Source organism: Lathamus discolor, chromosome 2 (assembly GCF_037157495.1).
Source record: "Lathamus discolor isolate bLatDis1 chromosome 2, bLatDis1.hap1, whole genome shotgun sequence".
NCBI lineage: Eukaryota > Metazoa > Chordata > Aves > Psittaciformes > Psittacidae > Lathamus > Lathamus discolor.
The window spans coordinates 154,768,093-154,791,645 of record NC_088885.1 but is presented as its reverse complement, the minus strand read 5'-3'; the positions used below and the strand labels follow the sequence as shown (position 1 = coordinate 154,791,645).

Here is a 23,553-nt window from a genome sequence, read left to right as displayed (position 1 = left end):
CTTCTCCAGGCTGAACAGCCCCAACTTCCTCAGCCTATCTTCATACGGGAGGTGCTCCAGTCCCCTGATCATCCTCGTGGCCTCCTCTGGACTTGTTCCAACAGTTCCATGTCCCTTTTATGTTGAGTACACCAGAACTGCGCACAATGCTCCAGGTGAGGTCTCACAAGAGTAGAGTAGAGGGACAGGATCACCTCCTTCGACCTGCTGGTCATGCTCCTTTTGATGCAGCCCAGGATACGGTTGGCTGAATGAATAGAATGGTTTGTGTTGGAAGGGACCTTTAAAAGTCATCTAGTCAAACCCATCTACAATGAGCAGGGACATCTTCAACTAGATTGGGTTGCTCAAAGCCCCATCCAACACAACCTTGAATGTTTCTGGGGATGGGGCAACTACAGCCTCTGTTTGTGTTTCAGTACCCTCCCAGTGAAGAATTTATTCTTTATATCTACTCTAAATCTTCACTCTTTCAGTTTAAAGCCATTACTCTTTCTCCTATCGCTGCGGGCCCTATTAAAGAGCCTGTCCGTATCTTTCTTAGAAGCCCTCTTTAAGTATTGAAAGGCTGCAATAAGGTCTTCCAAGATGTTCTCTAACTCTCTCCATAAAGCCATAAAGTCAATTGAAGTCTGCTCTTTGGTGACCCACCCCAAATGTCATTGTCATCTCACAGTTTTTTATTAGGTCTTGAAACAATCTGTAATGTCTCTGTTGGAATTTTACCTACCTGGCACTGGTTAATAGAGTTGGCTGATGAGAAACAAGGGCAAAAGCCTGAGCAGGGCAGAGTGGTACCTCCAGGGTAAGGTGAAGTTATGTTCCAGGCGGTGGTAAAGCACTGTTTCTGCTCTATGTATTGTATTTCTTTTGTAAACAAATGCCAGAGCTGTCAGTCAAACCCTCTTTCTCCTCTACTGAACTCATTAGAAGTATTTTATTTAAAACCGTAAAATGATGGCCTGCAGAATAAATGGTAAACTCCTCATGGCTCATGGAATTTGATTGTCTTTGGGTGTAAATTACTTGAGGGCTGGTATATGTGCTATTCATTATGCATAGTACAGGAGGTATCAACTGGGCTAGGGAAATGAACCTTGAAAAAGTAATACTTATGCAAATTTATACAGCTCCAGCTATTGAAAAGTTCCTCATTTTGTTGCAGTAAATTACAGCAAATTAATATAGGTGTCTTAAAGTAACATATCCACGAAAGTTTCTGATTAGCATTGCTTCTGTTTCAGTGTTAAAGAAAGAAATTGTGAATTTCTGAAGTGATGAAAAAGACTGTATATTGGTTTATAATTGGCTTTGCAATTTGATGTATGTTTGCATGCATGTCAAAGAGCTATAAATGATTCATTGCCTGAGAGTGTCATAAGTGAAGACTTCAGGAAGGCAGCATAATGACAGCATTAAACATTGAGCTGTTTCCTGCCAGAAGAAGGCATAGAAATCACATCCCCCCACATCAAAGAAAAGACCAGAATTAACGCACCTAGGCCAAAGCAGAGCATTTCTTGTGCAGACTGATGGCAAGAAGGAATGTGCTCGTAACGAGGGCTAGAAATTATTATTTGGGGTGTGATTGTTTAAAACAAAATAATGTTACAGAAAAAAAACTCACCAGGTTTTGAAACATTTCTAAGAGAATGGATATTTATTTGCCTTATTTGATTTTACAATAAACCTTCAAATAGAATCTCACAAGAGATCTTCACTTGATTGTTTTTCACAATACAGTAACAGACAAAATTCATGCAACCTGAAAAATAGCATACGTAGAACCAATAGAAGGGTTATTTTTTCTCCATTTCTATACACCATAAGGTAGCTGATGTAACACATTGCCAGAAGGTGCTGCTGTGAACTTTGTTGGATTTGCCAGAACTGTGCAAAATGACAGCATTGATGATTCCTGCAATCCTTGTTCAGAAAGAATGGGAACTGCGAGGGCTGTGGTATAAACCAATATTTAGTCAATCTTTCCTTAAGGCATGCAATTGCTGAAGTTGTCAGGGCTTAGGTCCAGCTTTTCTTTTCTTTGTTTATCCATGTCTCCTCAGTGAGTATTTGATACTTAACTATGATTGGTTGCAAAACAAGACTTGTTGGACTTCAGCTTTGATCCAGTTTGGCACAGCCTATAGATTTGTATAGGCTGTATAGTGTATTTTGCTCACATTTTGGTGGAAAAGCGAGAAGTCAATCATGAGCCAAGTGAAAAGAGGGGGATATGCAAGAACATTTGGAAATAATAATAAAAAATAATAGTGCTATCAATAGAGACATGATTTCTTCCCACCTGCTTATGACTCATAGGAACCTACTTGGTAACACTATGCCTGTGTAACAGACTGAAAGAAACAATAAAATAAAACCCCTGCCTTAGTAACAAAATGTCAAACTGCTCAAAAAATGAACCTGTAAAGGTTGAAGCAATTTGTCACTGCCAAAAGACAGCTAAATATTTCCTCTCTAGCCATTGTCTGGAAATGTTACTAATGTTTAAATTTAACAAGCTGAGGAAGGCATCGGAAATAATGTTATGATTGTTCTAATTTTTATCTTCATTTGTAAAGACAAAACTAATAAACCATCGTGCAGCAACTGCTCTGATGATGGAGATTTCCACACTGAATTCTGGGCCAAGATGTCAAATAAACAGATTTGGGTGGGCATGCTGGTGCATATCTCTTCTTTCCTTTGAGGCTCTGTGTGATCAAGAACTAAAATGACCCACTGGGAAGCTATATTCATATAATACCTATTTTTAAAAAGTCATTTCAGAAGCCAAGCCAGTGGGAGTAGAATGACAGGATTCAAAGCGATCTTGGCCTCATGCAGAAGTAGTCTGAAAAGTAAAAGTTGCAGTTCCTAAACGTCCTGTTCACGGGCAGGGATAACAACATACCAGAAATCCCAAGAGTCTCATGTCCTATGACTATTCTATTAAAATAATTCGCAAGCCATCTTGTTTCTTGATGTCTCTGTGTCATGTTGGAAGACAGTAGAGATGTGTTGCCTACAGCTAATACCAGTGGGTTTTGACTAGAACAAAGGCTGAGGTTATTAGATTGATAGGAAATATAGATGAAAACTGCAATGCAAAGAGATCCTGTTTTGTCTTTTTTGTTTGGTTGGGTTTTGTCCAACCTCTTTGTATTCTAGGTTCCCCAAGAAAAGGCAAAATCTCTTATTTTATATTGCATGATGTTTGAGCAACGGTCCTTTGATTTTTCTTGTGGCAGCATCAGACTCTTAAAGGTCTTTTCTTCAAAATGTGAACTGGAAATGAGGGAATTCATCACCTCATTTAAGTGGGACTTGCCTTTTGATAATCTCTTTAGTATCCTTTCTGCTCTTTTTTCCTGCCTGGTTCTTTATACGTTCCTTTCTTCAGACAGGAAGATTCCCGTCCTTACCTTTGAATCTTTTCTTTTGCACAAATATCAAACATGTCCGTCTCAATGATACCTGAGAAGCAAACTATTTTTACTTGCAAGATACAGAAACAGAATACTACTTCTTGGAGTAACCAGCAATCCATCTCCTACCATTTCTTTAGTACAAATCTTCTAATTTAAGACTCCAGTCTTCTGCCTCCAATAAATTTCTCCTTCTCTCTCCCCATAGATCAGGATCCATGTTCACTTTGTCACCAAATTCCCCACTTGCCAGCAGAAGACTCTTTGCCTCTGCTCAGCGTGTAGGTAATGCTTATACATAGTCAATAGGCTACTCCAATGAGCTCACCTTTCAATTCAAATACATTTCTCAGGTTGCTGCAGTGTATAACCTGGGCTTGATTTGCGTACAACCACTGTCAAAAGTACCAGCAATTCATATTGATAAATTTTACTCAACCTTCAGATTTGTAATATAGTCTTAAAAATAAACAGTATTTTCAAGCTGTAGTAACACTAAAAACCCATTCTTTATCTTACGACAAGTTGGTTCTCTCATGCTTGTAGTCATTCTTCCTCCATATATGGACATATTTATAACTGAGTACAGTTTTATTTTAAGACAGTACCAGGTTGGAAAGTGGTTGGGCTTTTTAGACTTAAAACAGCAGCTTCGTGTGCTGCTGTCTCAAGGTCTTCACACAACTCAAGCACAGTTTGTTGGGAAATTGCACTAAGCCCAAGCTAAATCTTCATTGTCATGATATGCTGCGTGAGCAAAGCAAGCTTGGTTGCTATAGGTAAGTTTCTTAATGAGCCTGCTGAGTTGAGCATGTGCTTATATGACAGGTTATCAGTCAGGACCCTCCTCCTCTGATTCCAGTGATAATAATCCACCTTGAAAATAGGACTCGTCGAATGTCTTACCACTGTGATAATGAATTTTAAGGCAATTTCTGTGAACATTTTGGAAGGACAAGAAAGCAACCAAATTTCAGAAGCCCAAATGGAGTAGCACTGGGACAAGTGAAGCATGACTTGGGTTATTTCTCAAAACTGAATGACATGCAGGGCATGCAGTGTCAGCCCAGTTCTCCTCTTATATGCCATCTGTATTGCATATTCCTAACAAGCAGGAAAGCCCAAATGCTGTGGTCAGAGACAGGATGGGGTGATGTTCAGTCCTGAGTTCAGTCCCTGAGTTCAGTCCACCACCTTTGTGGAAACTGAAATAAGCGTAGAATCATAGAATAGTTAGGGTTGGAAAGGACTTTAAGATCATCAAGTTCCAGCCCCCTGCTGTGGGCACGGATACCTCACACTAAACCATGTCACCCATGTATTAAAGTAGGTTGGAATATATTTTCTATACAAACACTTTCTGTGCATCCTACTGTTTATTATTCCTCAGCTTAAAAAGCTGCTGTGGCATCCTGTGCTATGTTACATGATTCAGCATATGTCAATTTGTCTAGCTTCCAAATGTACAGATGAGTTTAAGGTATGTTTTAATTTGTGTCTTTAACCTATTAAGAGTGTTTTCAAGGTCCGTTATTGTGCTTAACTGACTAGTCCTTGAAATGTGAAACCACAATAAGAGATAACTTGCAATCATTATTGCCAATGTCTTTTTTTTTTTTTTTTTAAGGGTTTTCAATTAACTCTGAACAAGGAAATAATTTATTTCTAAGCTGTCCTAACATTTTCTTTTTCCCGGAGTTTGGACACCGAACTGTAAAATCAATTATTCCTGTAGCTCTAGTCATATGTGAATGGAGACCCAAGCCTGAAGTCACTTTCTCCCTGTGACTGACAGTATTTTATAGAGCCTGGCATTTTTAAATAGGAAGCTGTGATCCTTGCTACTCTTTTTGTTAAATAAAGAGCATTTTAGAGTGACCATTTGCGCTGGGTCTGTGCAACAGACCCAGAAAATAACGCTGAACCAAGTAGTTTGATGCATGCAGTACGATAGAAATTCACTGTGTTTATAACATATTGCACCAAACACTATGAGAGAAATGGCATCTGCAAGAGAACTGGTTTTAACTAATTTGTTTGTCAAGTCCAAATCAGGTCACATGCTGTAAAGTATCTTCAGTTGGCTCTTGTATCAGCAGTGGCCTGCAGGGAACACTGTGAGGAGAACACAAGATGGGATCTTCACTTTACTACACAGCACTTCTGCCATCTCAGGTCCCTTCAGGCCCCCCTTTTTCTCTAAGTTAGAGGATTTCCAATCTCACTCTAGACACAGACAAATACTTGCTCTGGGACTGCACAGAAAATGGTACTGACTTATTTACAATGTACTTTAGCTTTTGTATATGACAACCACTGTATAAAAGCAGAGCCTGTTAATCTTTGTGTGTTGTTTTTATTGCCATTGGTATTTCAATAATTCCAGGTTAACACAGATATAACCCCCCCAATTAAAATCCTGATTCTTGCTCTAAAAGCTGGAGATTTGCAGAAGTAAATTAAATTAGAAGCTCTTACCTCTAAGCCCTAAAATATCTCAATTCATTAGGAAAAGACAGTTCAAAACTGTATGAATTACTTTCTGTTCCTTTTTAGTAAGGGCTGGGGTGAAACTTCTCTGCCCATCTCTGAATTGTCTGCATCCAGTCTTCTAGTTTAATTTTCTTTCATGTACAGTCTGGGGAAAGCAAGAAGCATTTCAATGGAATAACATACTGTAACATCAGCATTTGAAGCAGAGAGTATGAACTGTGATTCGAAAATGCCTGTTTCTTTCTCTCTATACACTATGATGTGCCAGGGTGACTAGCTGAGCTGGATATGTTTAGAGTCCAAATACTAAAGTTTTCCTAGGTACTAATCTCACCATTCCTATGTGAGCAAACTGGGACACGTGTTAGAGCTTTGATCGTTGCCACCTATGTCATTAATTGCAAACTTTTATAAACCGAAACTATTAGGATGCTTTAAGATCCTGGGAAGCATATATTTATTTATTTACTCATTAATTCATTCATGTATTTAGTGTCAAACAGTACGCAGCATTAGTGGAAAAAGAAAAAATGCCCCACCGGCTGCTAACCTGCATGATTACATAGCATAAAGCCATCTACACCCCAACCAGAGCAGGACCTGAACATATCCTTCCCTGCTGCTATGTATATAAAAGTTGAATCAAACATTTTTGGTATTTTCTGTTGCCCTGAATACCAATTCTAACGGCAGAATGAATAAGATCTCCTTCTATATGTGTAACTGTATACAAAGAGGTGGCAGAGACAAAAAATGTTAGCAAGTGTCCTTTTAAGACCTGACTGTTTTTATGCTTGCTGCCTGCAGTGATGTGTAATAACAAGTCAGCCCTTCAGCTCAGGGGTCCTTGTTTGATCACAGCAACAGGAGGGGATTTGCTTTCCTTATCTGTGAGTAAGCAGCATGGACTCTCTTTAATCGGAAAGGACAACATACTAAGGCCCTTTTTGATGTCTTCACTGTGTTATATTGCCTAGGAGGTCAAAATTTACACCATCTGTGTGTATGTTTTTTATAAATATTAATTATAAATTACTCATAAAGACCATATATATATATATGCATCTGTCTGTATGTCTAAGCTGACCCCTTTTTTGCATAAACAATTATTTTCAAGCAGTTTGAAAATCAATCACTGTTTTTTCCATGTAAAATATTTATTCAGTATTGGTGTATCACCTCTTAACCAAAGGATACTTCAGTGTGATTTATGACTATTCCCTGCACAGACCCTTAATAATAACAAGATGAAGATATGGGCTAATATGTGTCATTTTCATACATACATCCAACAGAGGGAAACAAAAGCATATGACTTTTCTAATGCCAGATGGTTTCCGTGCTCGTCTTGGAAAAAGTGTGCCTCCTGTCAGACACCTGCTCTAACTTTCATAAGACATCTTCCCCAGTGATTAATTTACTGCTGAAGAAATGCTTTTATGGCTTTAATTTTCTCTATGGTGATGTATTACCCTATAGATTAAGTGAAGGAAATGGTAGTTTTCTCCTTATCTATCATCATCAAAATTATTTGAAGATTTCTATAGAATACCCTGTGTGTGCTTTTACATGAGGAGCCATCATGACTGTAGACACTTGCGATGATGCATAGGATGTAACTTGACCTCCAGACACTAGGCTCAGTTTTCAATGTGATATGCAAAATAGACTTCAGACAAGCTGAGGAGATTTCAGAATTTAGCTTCGTTTGTGTTGAATAGAAATAATAAAACTGTGAAATGTCCCCGATTTTTCTGCTAGAAGAATTTTTATGGAAATTCGTGTGACCTGTGATGCATTTTCATTTCACTAGGATGGTATTTTTAGACGGAAATTTTCCTGTCAAATACTTTCTTGGCCACTCTTCCTTTCTCAGCCACTTGAAACTACAAAACCCACAGTTTGTCTTTCAACAGTAACTTACATTATTGAAACCACAAAACACAACAATTATAGCTACCAAGATAATTCTCTTCTACTTATTCAGAGGATGGCTTTTTTCAAGCCTGATGGTTCCTGTTTTTCAAGGGTCTCAAAAACTTTCATCCTGTTAATTTTGTAAAAGTGAAAATTATCACTAAATCTGACTCCAAACACAAATATTTCTTCTACTGCACTATCATCCCTGTGGTTCTGACAAAGCAACTAAATTTAAGAGCCAATATACATGGCAAATTGTATCCTATATATATGAAATGCCAACCTACATTTTCTTACATAACAGATTTAGTGAAAGGCAAAGCATAAATATTTCCATATATTGTCAATCTCTTTGCAAATGTTGTCCTTTATTGACACTTTTATTTAGTGTAGCTAGTAGAAGCGCTAGCAGTGCTCTCCTCCCCTCCAGTTGCAGAGAATGATGAGGGAAATAACAAGAGGAGACAGCAGACCAATACCTGCCTCTGAGCCTGGTGTCACCAGCAGAGTTTTGGGGGTTTTGATCACAGGTTGGTCTACATGACACCAGGTCTGCTGGCGACAGACAGAATATGCCTGTCTCAAAGGGGAAAAGGATCTCTGAGCAGGAGTTAGCGGATTCATTGAAAGATTTTTGAACTAGATTTGAAGGGGAAAGGGATAAAATCAGGCTTCCTAGAGATAAGCCAGAGGGAAGAACACCAATATTTGAGGGACGGTGTGCTAGCAAGCTCCTTCGGTCTGCAATCTCAGGGGAAGTAGGGGATAGAGGTCTACATTGCATCAAAGACGCAAGGTTTCTAGATGTTAGAAACCATGGAAGTACCTGACAGTGGGTGTCTGTCTCTCCTCCCAGATAACAAGTGATACAACAAAAGGAAATGCCCTCAGGTTATGCCAGAGGAGGTTTAGATTGTATATTAGGGAACAGTTCTTCCCTGAAAGGGTTGTGCAGCACTGGAACAGGCTGCCACAGCCACACAGCACTGACCCAGGTGGCTGTGTAATCATCCCTGGAAGTATTTAAAAGTTGTGGCATTTAGGGATATGGTTTAGTTGAGGACTTGCAATTCTAGGTTAATGGTTGGACATGATGGTTTTTTCCGACCTCATTCTGTGATTCTATGATTCTAATGTCATAAAAACCAAAGAAAACTATAATATAATGATTTTATTTTTCTTTTATTTTTGAGCTTTGGATAATGAACCATCATATCATATACAAGACTACTAAATCAATACAAGCAAAGCAATTGCTTCAGTTGATAGAATACACATATTCAAGTGCATCATAATCCAATATATCTGTTTACCTTGCAAGTTTGGTTCTAGGATTCACTTTGTTTGATGGAAGGTACTTCATTTTCCCAATTTTTCCTAATTTTTTCTCCCATAAGCATGTTGTCTTCCCCTTAGATTAGTGGATATTAGAAGAATGCGAATATATGAGCTGGCTTATGTGGTTGTCAACAATCCCTCAAGAAAGTTCTGTGTTCATATTTCTGCTGCTGTCAGATAAACAACAAAGAGATGTACTGGTCTTCTGCCAAACAGAATCAAGGTTTGCCTATTACATGTAGAGTACAATCTTTCTGTTAGATATACATTTTAAATCCCTTTTCTTTCTTGACAGCCCGTTTTCACCACACCTTTACTCATTAAATGTCTTGGGGACTTTTCCTTGTCTTTGAAAGAAGGCTAAATTCAGACACCATTTAGAAAAGTCTCTGGGAGCACTCGCAGAGTGACACACACACAGGCAGCATGATTGAATATGCATTGTTTACTGAGGAAACAAGGCTAAGAAGAAACAGTATGTTACCACAGAATGGCATCCACAAGTTGGCCACTGTGGACTTCTGTATCTTTGAACTGACTGGCACAAGGGTCTAGAAGTTATTTTCTATTGATGAGTGAATTAATGAGGGGGAATTGGTTTGGTGTTTTTTCCTTAGCTGAATGGAGATGTAAATATACATATATAGATACACAGAATCATAGAATCATAGAATAGTTAGGGTTGGAAAGGACCTCAAGATCATCTAGTTCCAACTCCCCTGCCATAGGCAGGGACACCTCACACTAAACCATCCCACACAAGGCTTCGTCCAACCTGGCCTTGAACACTGCCAGGGATGGAGCACTCACAACCTCCCTGGGCAATCCATTCCAGTGTCTCACCACCCTAACATGAAAGAATTTCCTCCTTAGATCCAATCTAAACTTCCCCTGTTTAAGTTTTAACCCATTACCCCTTGTCCTGTCACTGCAGTCCCTGACGAAGAGTCCCTCCCCAGCATCCCTATAGGCCCCCTTCAGATACTGGAAGGCTGCTATGAAGTCTCCACCCAGCCTTCTCTTCTCCAGGCTGAACAGCCCCAACTTCCTCAGCCTGTCTTCATATGGGAGGTGCTCCAGTCCCCTGATCATCCTCGTGGCCCTCCTCTGCACTTGTTCCAGCAGTTCCATGTCCTTTTTATGTTGAGGACACCAGAACTGCACACAATACTCCAGGTGAGGTCTCACAAGAGTAGAGTAGAGGGGCAGGATCACCTCCTTCAACCTGTTGGTCACGCTCCTTTTGATGCAGCCCAGGATACGGTTGGCTTTCTGGGCTGCAAGCGCATACATATAGGTATATCTATTGTTTTTTGGTTTGGAGGTATTTTTTTTTCTTATTAGCTATTTTCATTGAAAAACCTTACATTTGAATCCTCAAGGTTCTTTTATCCTTTCGGGTTTCATGTCATTTCTGCCATAGGAACTGCTTTGGGGCATAGTTACATCATAAGCTCTTTAAGACAAAGAGAATTTCTGGCATGCAACCGGTTTCAGAAAAAGAAATGGGGAAAGAATTTGCTCTTCTCCAGTCAGTGTCACCCCCTGTTCAAGCTGTAGATTGTACTTTTTACCTTCACAACATCAATTTTATTAACAAGGGTATATCATATCTCCCTCAACATTTATAGCCATTTGTGTCCCTTCACATGAAAAAGGGATATCTATGAGTCTACTATTGGTTTCTCAGCAAGAAATGAAAAATAAAATTAAAGGAGGGAGAGAAACATTGAATAGTTGGTTGGTTGATTGGGTTTTTAAACAAACACTTTGCTAATATAAATGTTTGTGAAACAATTAACACGCATAGGATAACTGGCATAATATAAGCTGTGTGACATCACTTCTGGGTCACTTCCAGGTTTGCTTTTTGTTCCTTTAATTATGAAATAGAAATACCTCTGTTTGTTGTTTGTGTTCCTACACATGTGAAAGAGTATTCTGCTTGTATCCTTTAGTCATATCCCTAACTACCAAAAATTGTTACCTTTTAATCCTCTTTCATTTTTCAAAGTATGATAATGAAGTGTTAACAGTAGTGTGTTAACTCAAGCTAATTTCATTTCCAACCACCAAATAACAGGGATTCTCTTATCTTAGTAAACAGTCTGCAAAGTAGGGATGAAGAATCTCCTTGTCAGTGAGTTTGAAGCTATAATAAAATTTATATATTAGGTGACCAATACAGGCATACAGACAAATGAGCAGACACTGTGCTCTCAGAAACTGCATTCATCTTGGGATGTTGAGATTTATTTCTCTGTTAGAAGCAGATGTCTAGATCTTTGCCAGAAGTAGGAAAGGTAGGCTAGTTGTACCTGCTAATGAAATATTGCTGGAGACTACAAAACTTGTCTATTTAGTCTGGAATAGCTTTTTAGCATCTTAAAATTCTTGACAAGCAATTTGAATTTCAATCTGAATTGTGAAATGCTGTTTTGAGTTAGATTTAATATAAAGGATCTAATTTACCAACTGTTAGTGCTATTGTTGAGCATTGCACATAGTTAACATAGCTTGTGAAATTACTTTAATACAAAACAAATGCAAGCAACTTACTGTATATTACAAAGCGTAAAATCCAGTTGGTGGCTTTTGATATTAGATGGATTTAGTACACTGGAAAAAATATTCGCAAATTGTTCTCTGAATTTGTATAATGAATTGGCATGAACCTTCCTTAATGCATGTTTGCTTTCCTCAAGTAATTTTCTTTTCTCTTGTTATAAAGGAAAAGTACATTTATAAAGCAATACACTCTAATTATAGGAGAAATCTGTTGACTGAACAAAACATTACACAGGAAACCTATTCATTTAAAAGGCTGATTTATTTAAATTTATTCCACAGGGATATTGTCAAGAATGTTTATTTTATTTGGGGTTGTTGATTTTGTAGGCTATTTTACTTGGATGTGTAAATGTAACAGTAGAACATCTTAAATGTCAGATGGACAAGGGACACTGATGGTCCGATGTTGTTATCTAGGTTTTCAGAACATGATCTAATTGAACTGAAGCCTTTACATTTCCAAAACTCTAGGTAGTTGTTTTTATCTGGCATTTGACTAGGTTTTTCCTTGTATTATCCTTCCTCAGTAAACTGAGAAACGGAGAAATTAAGGCTATGTGTACATAATTCCTCATGGCGGCCTACAAGCATATCTTAAGTGATGTTTCCTACAGACATAATGTGTACACTTAGGTGCTCACCTGACACTTAGGAAAATTAGTTTCTCTGTTTCAACATCAAAAAGCAAGGAACGATGAAGTATTCTCCATTTACTCAGTTTCTGAGGTGAGCAGCTCTGGTGCCAAAATGATCTGCAGAAAGGAGTATGGTTCACAGGAGGTTTCCTGAAATAAGGAAACCTCAGGGAGAACCAAGACCTGCCAGGAGCCTGCAGCTTGTACAACAGTGGCTGAGACCTGTCATTACGGCAAGCAGTTCCACTTTGCACAGAAGAATGTTGTAACTCAACCAGAGAGCAAAGGTATCTACTCAGCTGGAGGCCAAGTTCTCTCTAAGCTCTGCGCCCACTATGATGGATGCAGTGCCCAAACAGAACTCCGGTGGGAACACTCTCCCACCTGGAGCCAAGCTGCAGGTTGAGCCCTGCTCTTGTGCTGCAGCAGATCAATTCCTGGCTCTGTGCCTTGTCTCACTGGCAGAATTTGGGGCTTCTTATCATGGGTAGGTCTACACAACACCAGACCTGTGGTGACAGATGGGGTACACCTGCCTCAAAGGCTAAAAAAGGATCTTTGTATAGGAGAGCATGAGCAGGGCTCATGGAAAGATATTTAAACTAGGTTTGAAGGGGGAAAGGGGTAAATCAGGCTCACTAGAAATAAGATGAACTTAAAAGTCTCTTGCAACCTAAATGATTCTATGATTCTACTTTCAGTATAATACATTCAGTTTAATGACTCACTCCTGGTTTGTGGACCACAGCAAAAGAACATTATCTATAGGAGATTAGAAAAGATACAATCTTATCATCCTCCCTATCTCCAGCTTTTCAAATCTTGCACTCACAGGACTAGTTCAGTTTCCAAAGTTGGTAAAGCTTTTCCTTCTCTTGAGGTCACCAGCTGTAGGTTTTGGTAATATGCCTACATCTCTACTGGTAACTTGCTCAACAGAAAAAGGAATCTCATTGCTCAGTTCATCAGATGGGTCCAGGAAAACAATCTCATTTGGTGTCTGATGGGACAACTTTCTTTTCTTTTTTTTTTTTTTCATTTGGGATCTAGATAGCTGATATTCTTTCAATTATTACAGGAAAAAATATTCTTAATGCGAATCATTGTAGAGACTGCGGTTATCAACATTGTTTGCAGTTGTTTGCATTGTTTTCCTGGCTGCCTCTTTTTCCATTGTGTCCTGGCTTTCTGGAACTATTTTGCCTCTGATGATGTTGGCACAATGGAAATCATACTTTTCTCTCATGTCAGTACTGTTAGCTTCTGTGTTGTCTTCCATCTTTACTATCAGAGTACCTTTAGATGGTAAGTCTTGAAGTGAGGATTTGTCAGGCATTCCTTTGCTTCCAAAATTTTCAGAAGTAGAAAAAGGCAAAAGCCAGAGATACAGTCTACTGTTACAGAAGGTCTTGGAGAAGGAAATCAGTGCAGATATATTTTACGGCTCTCATAGAAAAATCTGTCAATCAACAAATTAATGAGATTAAAATAACAGTAGACCAAAAGAATTAACTCAAAAAGGTCATGAGAATCCTTTCAAAAGAAACTAATGTGTACTTTTACAATGGATATTACAAAGCCAGGGCAGCCATGATGTTTTGTGCAAGCTGTCAGCTTCAATATGAACTTTTTTTTTTAGTAAGGGTTTTATCTTAACCAGAAGTTAAACAGTGTCTGTCCTCCTGATTCAAGAAACTCAGAAAGCTGAGCAATTCGTAGCTGTTTAACAGGTCACAGCCACTGCCGTATTGGCTGGGACTGCTAGCTTCAAGGAAGTGTTTTTCCTTAGAATATCATATACTGTGTTGCTGAACTAGATTTATTAGTATTGTAGTCTGAATCCTTGTTTCAGGCTATAACCTAGGAAATAGCTGACCAATTGAATAACTGCACAGAAGATGCAATTAAAATAGTGAATGTGGAAGGTTTGCAATCTTACGGCCATCTCAAAGGAAGATACTTCTTGACATTTCTGAGCTTACTGAACAGTGACGGATAAGTTGATTTAGCTGCAGCAGTTTATAATAAAATCATCTGACAGACGTCTGCCTACTGGGGTCCTTGCAGATGAGGATGCACAGACCTTAGTTCGCATTAGCTTAAACTGTCCCTGAAGTGGGTTTAATAATTGCTGTTATGTCCTACTCTGCATCTTGCATGTGTGTGACAAGTTTCAGAAGAAACAGTCCTGTAACAACAGTAATGCCTTTAAATCACTGAAGGACCAGAGATTCGGAGCTTGACATCTTTTCTCTGTCACTCTCACTTTCCACTTTGACAAGATGATTTTTTCAGATTAGGATGGAAGTTCCCTTTAAACAACAAGGTTTCAAAGTCTGTTGCCATTTAATAGAGTTTCATCAGAATGCTTCAGCTTAATGATACAACCTGTTAATGAATGTCACGGCTTGGACTGTGCCTGTTTGGTACAGCCGTGAATGGTGGCTTTGCAGTGCTGCTTCTCTCACACAATGGTATACTCGAAGCACCTTTCTTTTGCACAGATATTCCTCCCAAAGATATGGGACAGGAAGAGAAATTTGACTTGTCTTTTGTGATTGTACTTGGTCCTGATTCAATGAATCTACAATGTAGAATGGGTAGTCAGTTGTCTTATTTTTCCTTCAAAATTAATTGGAAGAAGTGGCCACTGTTCATCAGTTCCTTGATTTTAGATGTCCACATTCAATGAACTTGAGACTCTCCATGATATCCTGGACAGAAACAATGACTTAATGAATAGTTCTGTTTTAAATCTGAGCAGTGCAAATTTCAAATACAAGCGATTTATATGAGAAGTGGTTTATGTCAGAAGTTGAAATATTTGATTTATGGTGCTCTAATGCAATCTCAGCTTATGTTCTAAATGTAAATGTGTTGTTTGGGAAATTTTTGTATTAAACATGCTGTGATCTGTTCAATTACATCTCCTCCCACAAGAGATACACTAATCCAGAGACTGATTCTGGAATACAAAGTGGCTCATATTTGTTGACAGGGTATGCATCTACATTTTTTTCACTAATACATATGACAAAGCATACAACAATACCATCAAGCTACAACCTGTGCAAAAGGGGATAAGAGGATAGGAGGAAAAAGGAAAGCTAATCTAGCCATCTTTATAGTTTTTTCCACCCCATCTGCTATAGCAGAGAGGGTCTGCTTTGCCCAGCATTCTCTACCTTGTTGGGAGCCATTGGCTCCACAGTGGGACATGTGTGAAGGACAGAGATTGACTTCTGTGTTATACCATTTGGGATGAGGATCTTTGTAAATGTGACAGCATTGCTGTGAGCTAATAGTTTTGGTATGGCTTGGACAAATGTATCTGTTGAATGAGATACTACTACCATTACACATCTAGATGGTTAGGTGGCTAGGAAGTAGGGAGATGGTTAAAATCTCTCTTTGGTGCCAGCTGCTTGATTAGAAATGAAAGGCTTGCCCACAACTAGAATTTTGTGGAAGCCTGTAGGATAAATGGAGACGATGAATTTCAATCTCTGTATTTTATTTTCTTGATACTTTTGTTACACAGGGCAGCTTTTATGTCCCATCTGAAAACTGTATGCAGCATGCATACAAATGGCATAAAGACCTCTGTCTTCTGCTCTTGAATGCTCAAAGAGGACTTCATATGTATTACGTCCTCATAATGAAGGAGATTCCTGATTTACCACAGCTGAAGTTGGGTAAGTGAACAGGCACTTAAAATCACTGAATATTTTAGTGCTGCATTTTCGATACCAAATTTAATTTAATACAGCAAAATTCTGGGGCTGTTCAGAGTTTTTAGAGGACTTTTATCCTCATTTTCTGATTCATATTTATTTTGGCACACTGTTAAAGATGACTGCCTTCTCAGCTTACGCAAATCTTTTTATAGAATGCAGTCTGATGTGTAGAGGGTGAATTGTTGATACATTTGATGAGAGGTGAATTGTTTTGATACATTTCTCAAAATACTTGCCTTTCAGTGATTTCTGGCTTAAGTTGCTTCCAGTTCTAAACTGCATGAGGTCTGGGGAAGATTTTAGCATATTTATTTCTCTTGAGCAAACATTTTTCAAAAACTGAGAAGAGAAATCTGAAAGGTGATATAAGTGTTTCTGAAACATACTCCCTCATTTACAATTTGCAATGTATTTCTTCTTTGCCAATTGTGTAATTGCAACTTGCTCTTTAAAATGATTCTGCTATTCTTCCCAATTCAATTATTTAATAGATTTTTCTGGGGTTTGCAGAAGTTTTTTTTTTTTTTTTGGCTGGTCAGGCTTTTAAGTCCAATGTGCAAGTGCTGGCTGGCTGGATTTGAAGGATGAAGCACTGTAATTTGTGTTTAGTCATGTTTGCAGTGACAACGAGTGCTTGTGTAAATGAGATGCATCCCTGACTAACTCCTGCTCTCCCACCTGTTTCTTTGAATTCAAGGAATGTGGCTCATGGTTTCACATCTGTGGGTTTCTATCTTTGTGGTTCTGTGTACAGATTTTGAAGTTATCAGTTTGTTATGTTGCAGAGCTAATTATGTTAGGAGAGCCCACTGCATTGGCCAGCAGATTTAGCAACAGAGCAAAAAACATTCTCCAGTTTCATTGTATAGTTCTTGTATACAAGAACAAGGATAATACATTCTGCTTTACAGACTTATAGGCTTGATAGCTCCTATTTTCCACTTCACGTCTTGTTCCCCAACATATATTTCCCTTCAAGACAGCCTAAAATTTATAGGGTGGGAAGAACATATACTGTGTTCTTCAATCCAGCTATGAGAGGGGAAAAAAAAGTACAGTTTTTTATTTGCAATTTATGAGCTACAAGACAGAATCCAACATGTAACAGAACTCATGCTTCAGGCATCTTGGTTATCAGACACATATAATAGATGATCTGTGTCTCATCTGGACAGGCTTTGAGGTTGAGAGGTGGCAGAATATGTATGGTTGCTAGACCACAACTCAAGAACTACCCCAGAACACATATTGGCTTTCTAAACACAATTAGCTTGATTTTCAAATGACTACCGGTACTGAAGCAGGCACTTAATTTGCAAAGGTACTTGTTGTAACACATGCGAATTTCCTAAACATCTCTTGAGCAGGGTACTTTTTGCATCATTTTACTCACAGTCTGAAAATTTACTGGAGATTTGGATTTAAGGCTTATTTTTTTGAGGCCCATTGTAAAACTTAGCAAAATCATGGGGTGTAAGATTCACCCAATATGATGAACATGAAGCAGATGTTTATATCTTTCTCCTTACAGTCACTGAGGAGAAACAGACCCATTTAGGGCACTTAAATATCTTTTTGGACAAGTAGTGCTTTATACCTCGGGATGGCATGAACTGCACTTTGTACTTGCTCATTTTTGTCCACTGACCAGGGGGACAATGTAAATGACTCATTTGGTTGTAAACATCTATATTGGCCATATTAATCTCATCATAGTTTTCTAGAGATAGTTAAGATAAATCCAGGATTATAGATCTCTGCAGAGTTTCTTCTTTTTTTTTTTTTTTTTTTCTCCTTGAGTAGCATCTTAAAAAAAATAATAGCCTAGCTTAGGCATTAAAAGTGGAATAACTGTTTCCCAGGTTTTACCAGCTAAGGATGGGACTTTTCAAGGCTTTATCCATCTCAGTCTGTCCTTTCCCATTCCTTTTTACTATTTAAGAGTCATTTGAGGACTGGCCAGTTGGTTTGCTCTGCTTTGCTTCTTTACAGATACTGTTAGAAAGTTCCACATTGCAAAATCAAGCTGCCAAAGTTGGAGAGTTGATTTATGTCCTCCTTTGCCTCAGAGAGTCTGTGATGCATTTAAAGCGAAGTATCCCTGTGACGGACTCTCTCAGGACTACATCAAAGCACTGCTGTTTGCTGTAGGGGTGGAGAGGTGCTTTGCACTCTGCAAGGCAGTACACAGATGCCCAATCTTTTACTAGTCAGACATCTGCTATCACTTACACAGTCTTGTGCAGCACAACAGGGAGAACTTTCTTGCACATCATTTGCAATGGTGAGACTTCGCATTCGGTACTGGAGTTTTCCATAAATACCAAAAGCTAACAAACAGACTTCTAGTAAAAGAGAGGATAGACAACGAGAAGCTGAATTCTGTTGGTTTTGTCCTGATAGCAGCATTCCAGAGCTTCTGCAGGTTTAGTGGTCCAGGATACATGAACAAAAGTTGTGCCCTCACCTGCACCAGGATAAAGTGGGTTATGGAGTGCCCCCGTCCAAATTTTTCTGTTGGCAAGAATATGGAATGAACTATTTCTCACATGAAATAAATGGCAAAGCATTAATGTTTCACATCTACTGTTCTTAACCTGATTTTTTTCTTTATGTTTTTTCCCTAGAGGAGTTATCTGTAGAAGAGACATTATCTCAGCTTTGTACGGAGTTGCAGGTATTTTCTTCAGCAGAATCTGAACATACATTTTTCAGCGTCATTTTTCAAGTGCACTGAGACAGACCAGTCATGTATCAGAGTGAGGAGAAAAGGAATTTGGTTCCATTTGTTCAAGTTTGTTGAATGTTTATTTTCTACCAACAATTTCACGTAATTTGTATTACTCACAAGATGTTTCTGTCACTTTTAACAAGTCACCAGCTGGATTGCTTTAATATCCTTCAGTGAGTCTAGCCCTGAGATTCAGATATGCAGAAAAAAAAATATTTGGGGTAGGTTGCAATTGCAGCTTCTATGCTGACTAGAGAAAAGATACTTTGCCAGGTTGTACAGCCATATTGCTTCAAATAAAAGTTCCTAAATGCGTCAAAGGGCTCATGGGAGGAAAAAATTATTTGGGCACAGAAGTATCAGAACTACTTTCTTAAACTTGCTTCTGCTATGCTTATTTCAAGTGAGACATAGACAAGCCATCAAGGGTGTCAGAAAGAAATGCAAGAGTCAGCTAATCATTGGGGAAAATGCTTCGTAATCAGAGATTTAATAGATTTGATTTACTTGGTCTGTTAGCAGGAGGGACAGCATAGGGAAGAATGACAAAATAACAATCAATTAACAGGGGAAGCTGAAGCCAAACCAAACTGGACATACATTCACACTCCAGTTATGAACAGTGGGCTGATGTTTGTCAGCCATGGGTGAAAAATATTTGAAATAGTTAATTTCTTAATTTTAAGCAATGACTTAGATACTTTTGGAAGAAATCTGATTTCATATAAATTTAATTTAGTGAAACATAGGTTATTTGGCTCAGGTTTACTAGATTTGGAAGCTCAAATGCTATAGGTCAGACAATACAATCTAGAGTCTCCTTTGGACTTATTTTCAGTGAGTCTGGGAGGTCCAAATTGGCTTGGCATATATCAGAAAAAATTCCAGCATTAATTTCACTGTGTTTTCTGACTCCTGTCCCATTCTTGCTATTTCCAAAAGCTTATTGACTTTTCTGCATGGCAATATTAGTAAAGCCAGACTACTTTGTTGTTTGCAAGCTGATGGGAACAGCGTAGCAACAGATAGGTGAACACAACAGCTAGAAGAGCTGATTCTCTGGTGTGCTCTAAAGCCTTTTGTTTTCCTCTATGCTGTGAAAACGTTTTCCCTTAGCATCCTGGAATGATAGATTTCTATTTATCTATGCATAATTTGATTATAAAGACAGTGATTTCAAGGAGACATAGGTGTTGAGATCTTCTACAGTGTTGGTGGGACATAGTTGCAGCATTGACCATCGCTGCAGTAAAAGCACTGAAGTCATATGTACCTCTGTATGGTGTAGAGATTAGTATTGGCAATGCTCTCCCAGTATTTTGCCTCTAGGAGTATGTGAAATGAAACCATTTATTTTCAGCAGAACATATGAAAACCAGTCATTTATAAAGAAAATGTTATTAAAAACCACAGAGACAGAAGCCTGTGGGGTTAGTCTCTACTGTGCCATGAGAGGCAGGTCCATTTTAAAAATCAAATACAAAGAGAAGAAGATAAAAACCTGGGTTTAACCTGCCATAGCTTTGTATTCAACTCACAAACACAGCAGATATTCACTGCAGGAGAAAGTGGAAGGGAAATATTTTTTTAATTGTGATTGATTTGTAAATAAAGAAGAAAAATAACTCCTCAAAAGAAACCCTGTTGATCTTGTTTGCACGACAGCATTGTTAAAGCCAGACTGCCCTGAGTGAGGCTTTAAAAGTGCAGTCAGAGGTACCAGCCCAGCAGCAGGTATGTGAATGGAGTAGCCAGAGTCACATTTGGTGATCTTTTTAACTGCTGTCTTTTCCTTTGAGGAACTGAGTCCCAGGGATTTGACTTAAATCAATAATGTTGCTAAGCTCTTGTCATGTGTGTGGCGGTGCAGCAAGAGTCACACACTTAGAAGAAGGCATTTTCCTTCCTTCCCTTCCCTTCCCTTCCCTTCCCTTCCCTTCCCTTCCCTTCCCTTCCCTTCCCTTCCCTTCCCTTCCCTTCCCTTCCCTTCCCTTCCCTTCCCTTCCCTTCCCTCCTCTTCCCTTTTTTCAAAACTATGAAAATAGCCATATACACCTATTCCTACCATTGCTTGCATGAACACTGCATCTCCTTTGAAGCCTGTGCTTCCAGTTTATGATGTAAGAGGTGGCTTACTGACTAAATAAAAAATAATAATAATTAAAAAAATTGGCATGCATAATATAAAATTGAGTGCAGTAAATAAAATAGTGCCCTGACTCTGCAAAGACAAATGTTTGGGCAGGATCTTTTGTCTACCATTAGTATCCCCCTGATTTTTCCAGTTCTTGAACGGGTACTGGAGATTGTGCCATTTTTGTAGAAGTCATTAAAACAGAATAGCACCCAAAGTAAACTTAGTGACAATATCTGCATTATCCATACACATATTTTCTCTGTTTCTCTCTCTCATGCACAATTTGCTTAGTTCGCAGGGTCACCAATCTACCTACAGAATAAAACATAAAAAATAAGCAGGCTTTCAGCTAGACTGCAGTTCTAACAACAACAACAACAAAAAAAGATGTGGCCAAGAACCGACAAATGATTCTTCTGGTGCTATTTAGGGAGTATTTCTTGTAGTATTACCAGGTCCATAGAAGCAGGTGAACCCTAGGAACAGATGAAACTCAGTTCTGTACTTTTTTGTGCCAAAACACAGAGGTAAAATGTCTGTCTCATGTTAAAGAAATTGTGAAACCAGGGAGAAGGATAAACAGAGACTTTGCTTCTGATATGCACTTCCTGAGCTGCAGAGCTGTAGCAGAGAATTTCAGCCTAGATCTTGATGGTGCAGAGAGCTCCAGCATGTCCTGGTGTGGGAGTGAAGCAGCAGCAGACTCTGTGATGTCTGTTTTCATCATGTGTTGAGGACACAGTGTTTTAGTTTTGGGTTTGTTCATTGCCCCCAAATCACCAACCTGGTATCCTAGTCTGACATGGGTGAGAAAGCTTTTGCTAGCAGAAAGATGGGCCACGGTTTATTTCAGAGCACCCAGCACCATCTGGTGGATAATTTGGAACCCACTTTATTTGGGTTTCTTTTCCCCGATTACTACACCTGCAGTAAAGTCTCCACAAACATTGAGGCTGTTCCTACTTCTTGCTCTCCAGCTGTGTAGATGAGACCCTTTGCACTAAAATATAAGGCTTTTAAAGAGTAAAAGCAAAAGTTTCAACAGCTTTATTTGGGGTAAAATAACTGAAAACAGTTGCTTTAATAACGATTCTAAATCAAGAGGCATTTTTTGTTGTTTTCCTCAAAGGAAAACATGAAAACTGATTTTCTTTCATGACACTGTCTTGATCTCAAAATGTCCTTTCTCTCCTCCAGCTGCTGAGCAATCCAGAGAAGATAGCAGAACAGATAAGCAAGGACCTCTCCTGGCTTTGCTCCCACCTCCTGGCCCTGTGGACCCAATTCCTGGAGGTGGCAACGCTCCATCCAGAAGTCACAGCTTATCTGACTCAGGAACATCACATGCTAAGGGTAATGTTAAGAGGTTTAGAGCAAGTTCAATAACGGTAACCTCCTAATAAACATGAATGATTTATCTGGATATAAATTTCCAATATATTTCTGCCAATATGGGTATTTTCTTGAAATGGGGTGAGCAGGACAAGAGGTGAAGCCCAGGATTTGAAATTACAGATTTCAATTTCTGGGATGAAGGCTGTGTAAAATGATTGCACTTGGAACATCAGAATCAGACATGGAACAAGAGGTGTGTGGGAAGAGGTAGGTATTGCCTGTACTTGCTAATATACAGAAATCATAAATATTTGTTTTAAAAAACACGAACATCACAAAGACAAATAACCAAAGAGATGATTTTATCTCAACTGCTTTCACAAAACCACCATGAGGTATATAAATTTGATCTCTTCACTATGTGTATATATAATATATATAAAATTAGTTCTTGCCTTTCTCTTAGTAATGTGCACACAACAAAATATTAATATTGTTCACATGGAAACTGCTTCTTGTACTTGATAATAAAGGCACAAAACCATTCATTTTTCAAACTGACTTTGTCAGATCGGCTTATCTGATTAAGTCAGCAAGTACAGAGTCTTTTATTAGGACATTCTTGGTTATTGACCAGACATCAGTTCAGGACATCACCTGAGCTGAACTCATGATCTGATCTAAGCATTAAAGTTGGGACAGACAGAAAAAGGTAGGACTCACCTTGTTTAAATTTAGGAGTCCACAGTGTAGTTATTGATATCTCAGCTTATGATCTGGTTCCTGTCAAAGTCAGTGGAGGTCCATTTACTCTCCAGAGTGACCAGAACAACTCTCCAGTTGTTCTCCCTTGGAGCATGGGTTAGCTTGCAAAAAGGAGACATAAAATTCAGGAGGTGACTGAGAGACTCCACTGTTTAGTTTGACCAGGCCATCCTTGACTCTGGGAGGACCTGGGCAGCTTTCAGCCAAAGGACCCAACTCTGTATGCTCCGAGCTCCAGCAATGTGAATCCTGCCTGTGGCTGATGCCAAATGCCTGCTCAACCTTTAGCAAATTACACAGCTTTGTATGTTTCACTTCCTCCCCATACAAAGTCCACGTAATTACACTTTCCCAGGTCTGAAAAACCATTTGGGAGCCCCAGATGAAAAGTCATACTATAATACCCAGTGTTTTTGAAGGGATGTTCGTCCTTCTATTAGAAAGGCTGTTCATTAAAGCACAG

The 23,553-nt window shown here is 38.8% G+C and overlaps 1 protein-coding gene across 1 annotated transcript in view; it reads left to right on the top strand.

The window, feature by feature from the left end:
* Window positions 1-23,553, top strand: part of FAM135B (family with sequence similarity 135 member B) — a 153,047-nt gene that overhangs the window by 107,739 nt on the left and 21,755 nt on the right. The window contains exons 7-9 of the mRNA XM_065669446.1: window positions 15,927-16,080; window positions 18,750-18,799; window positions 22,188-22,343. Of these exons, the coding sequence (XP_065525518.1) occupies window positions 15,927-16,080; window positions 18,750-18,799; window positions 22,188-22,343 (360 nt within the window). The remainder of the gene's footprint in view (window positions 1-15,926; window positions 16,081-18,749; window positions 18,800-22,187; window positions 22,344-23,553) is intronic.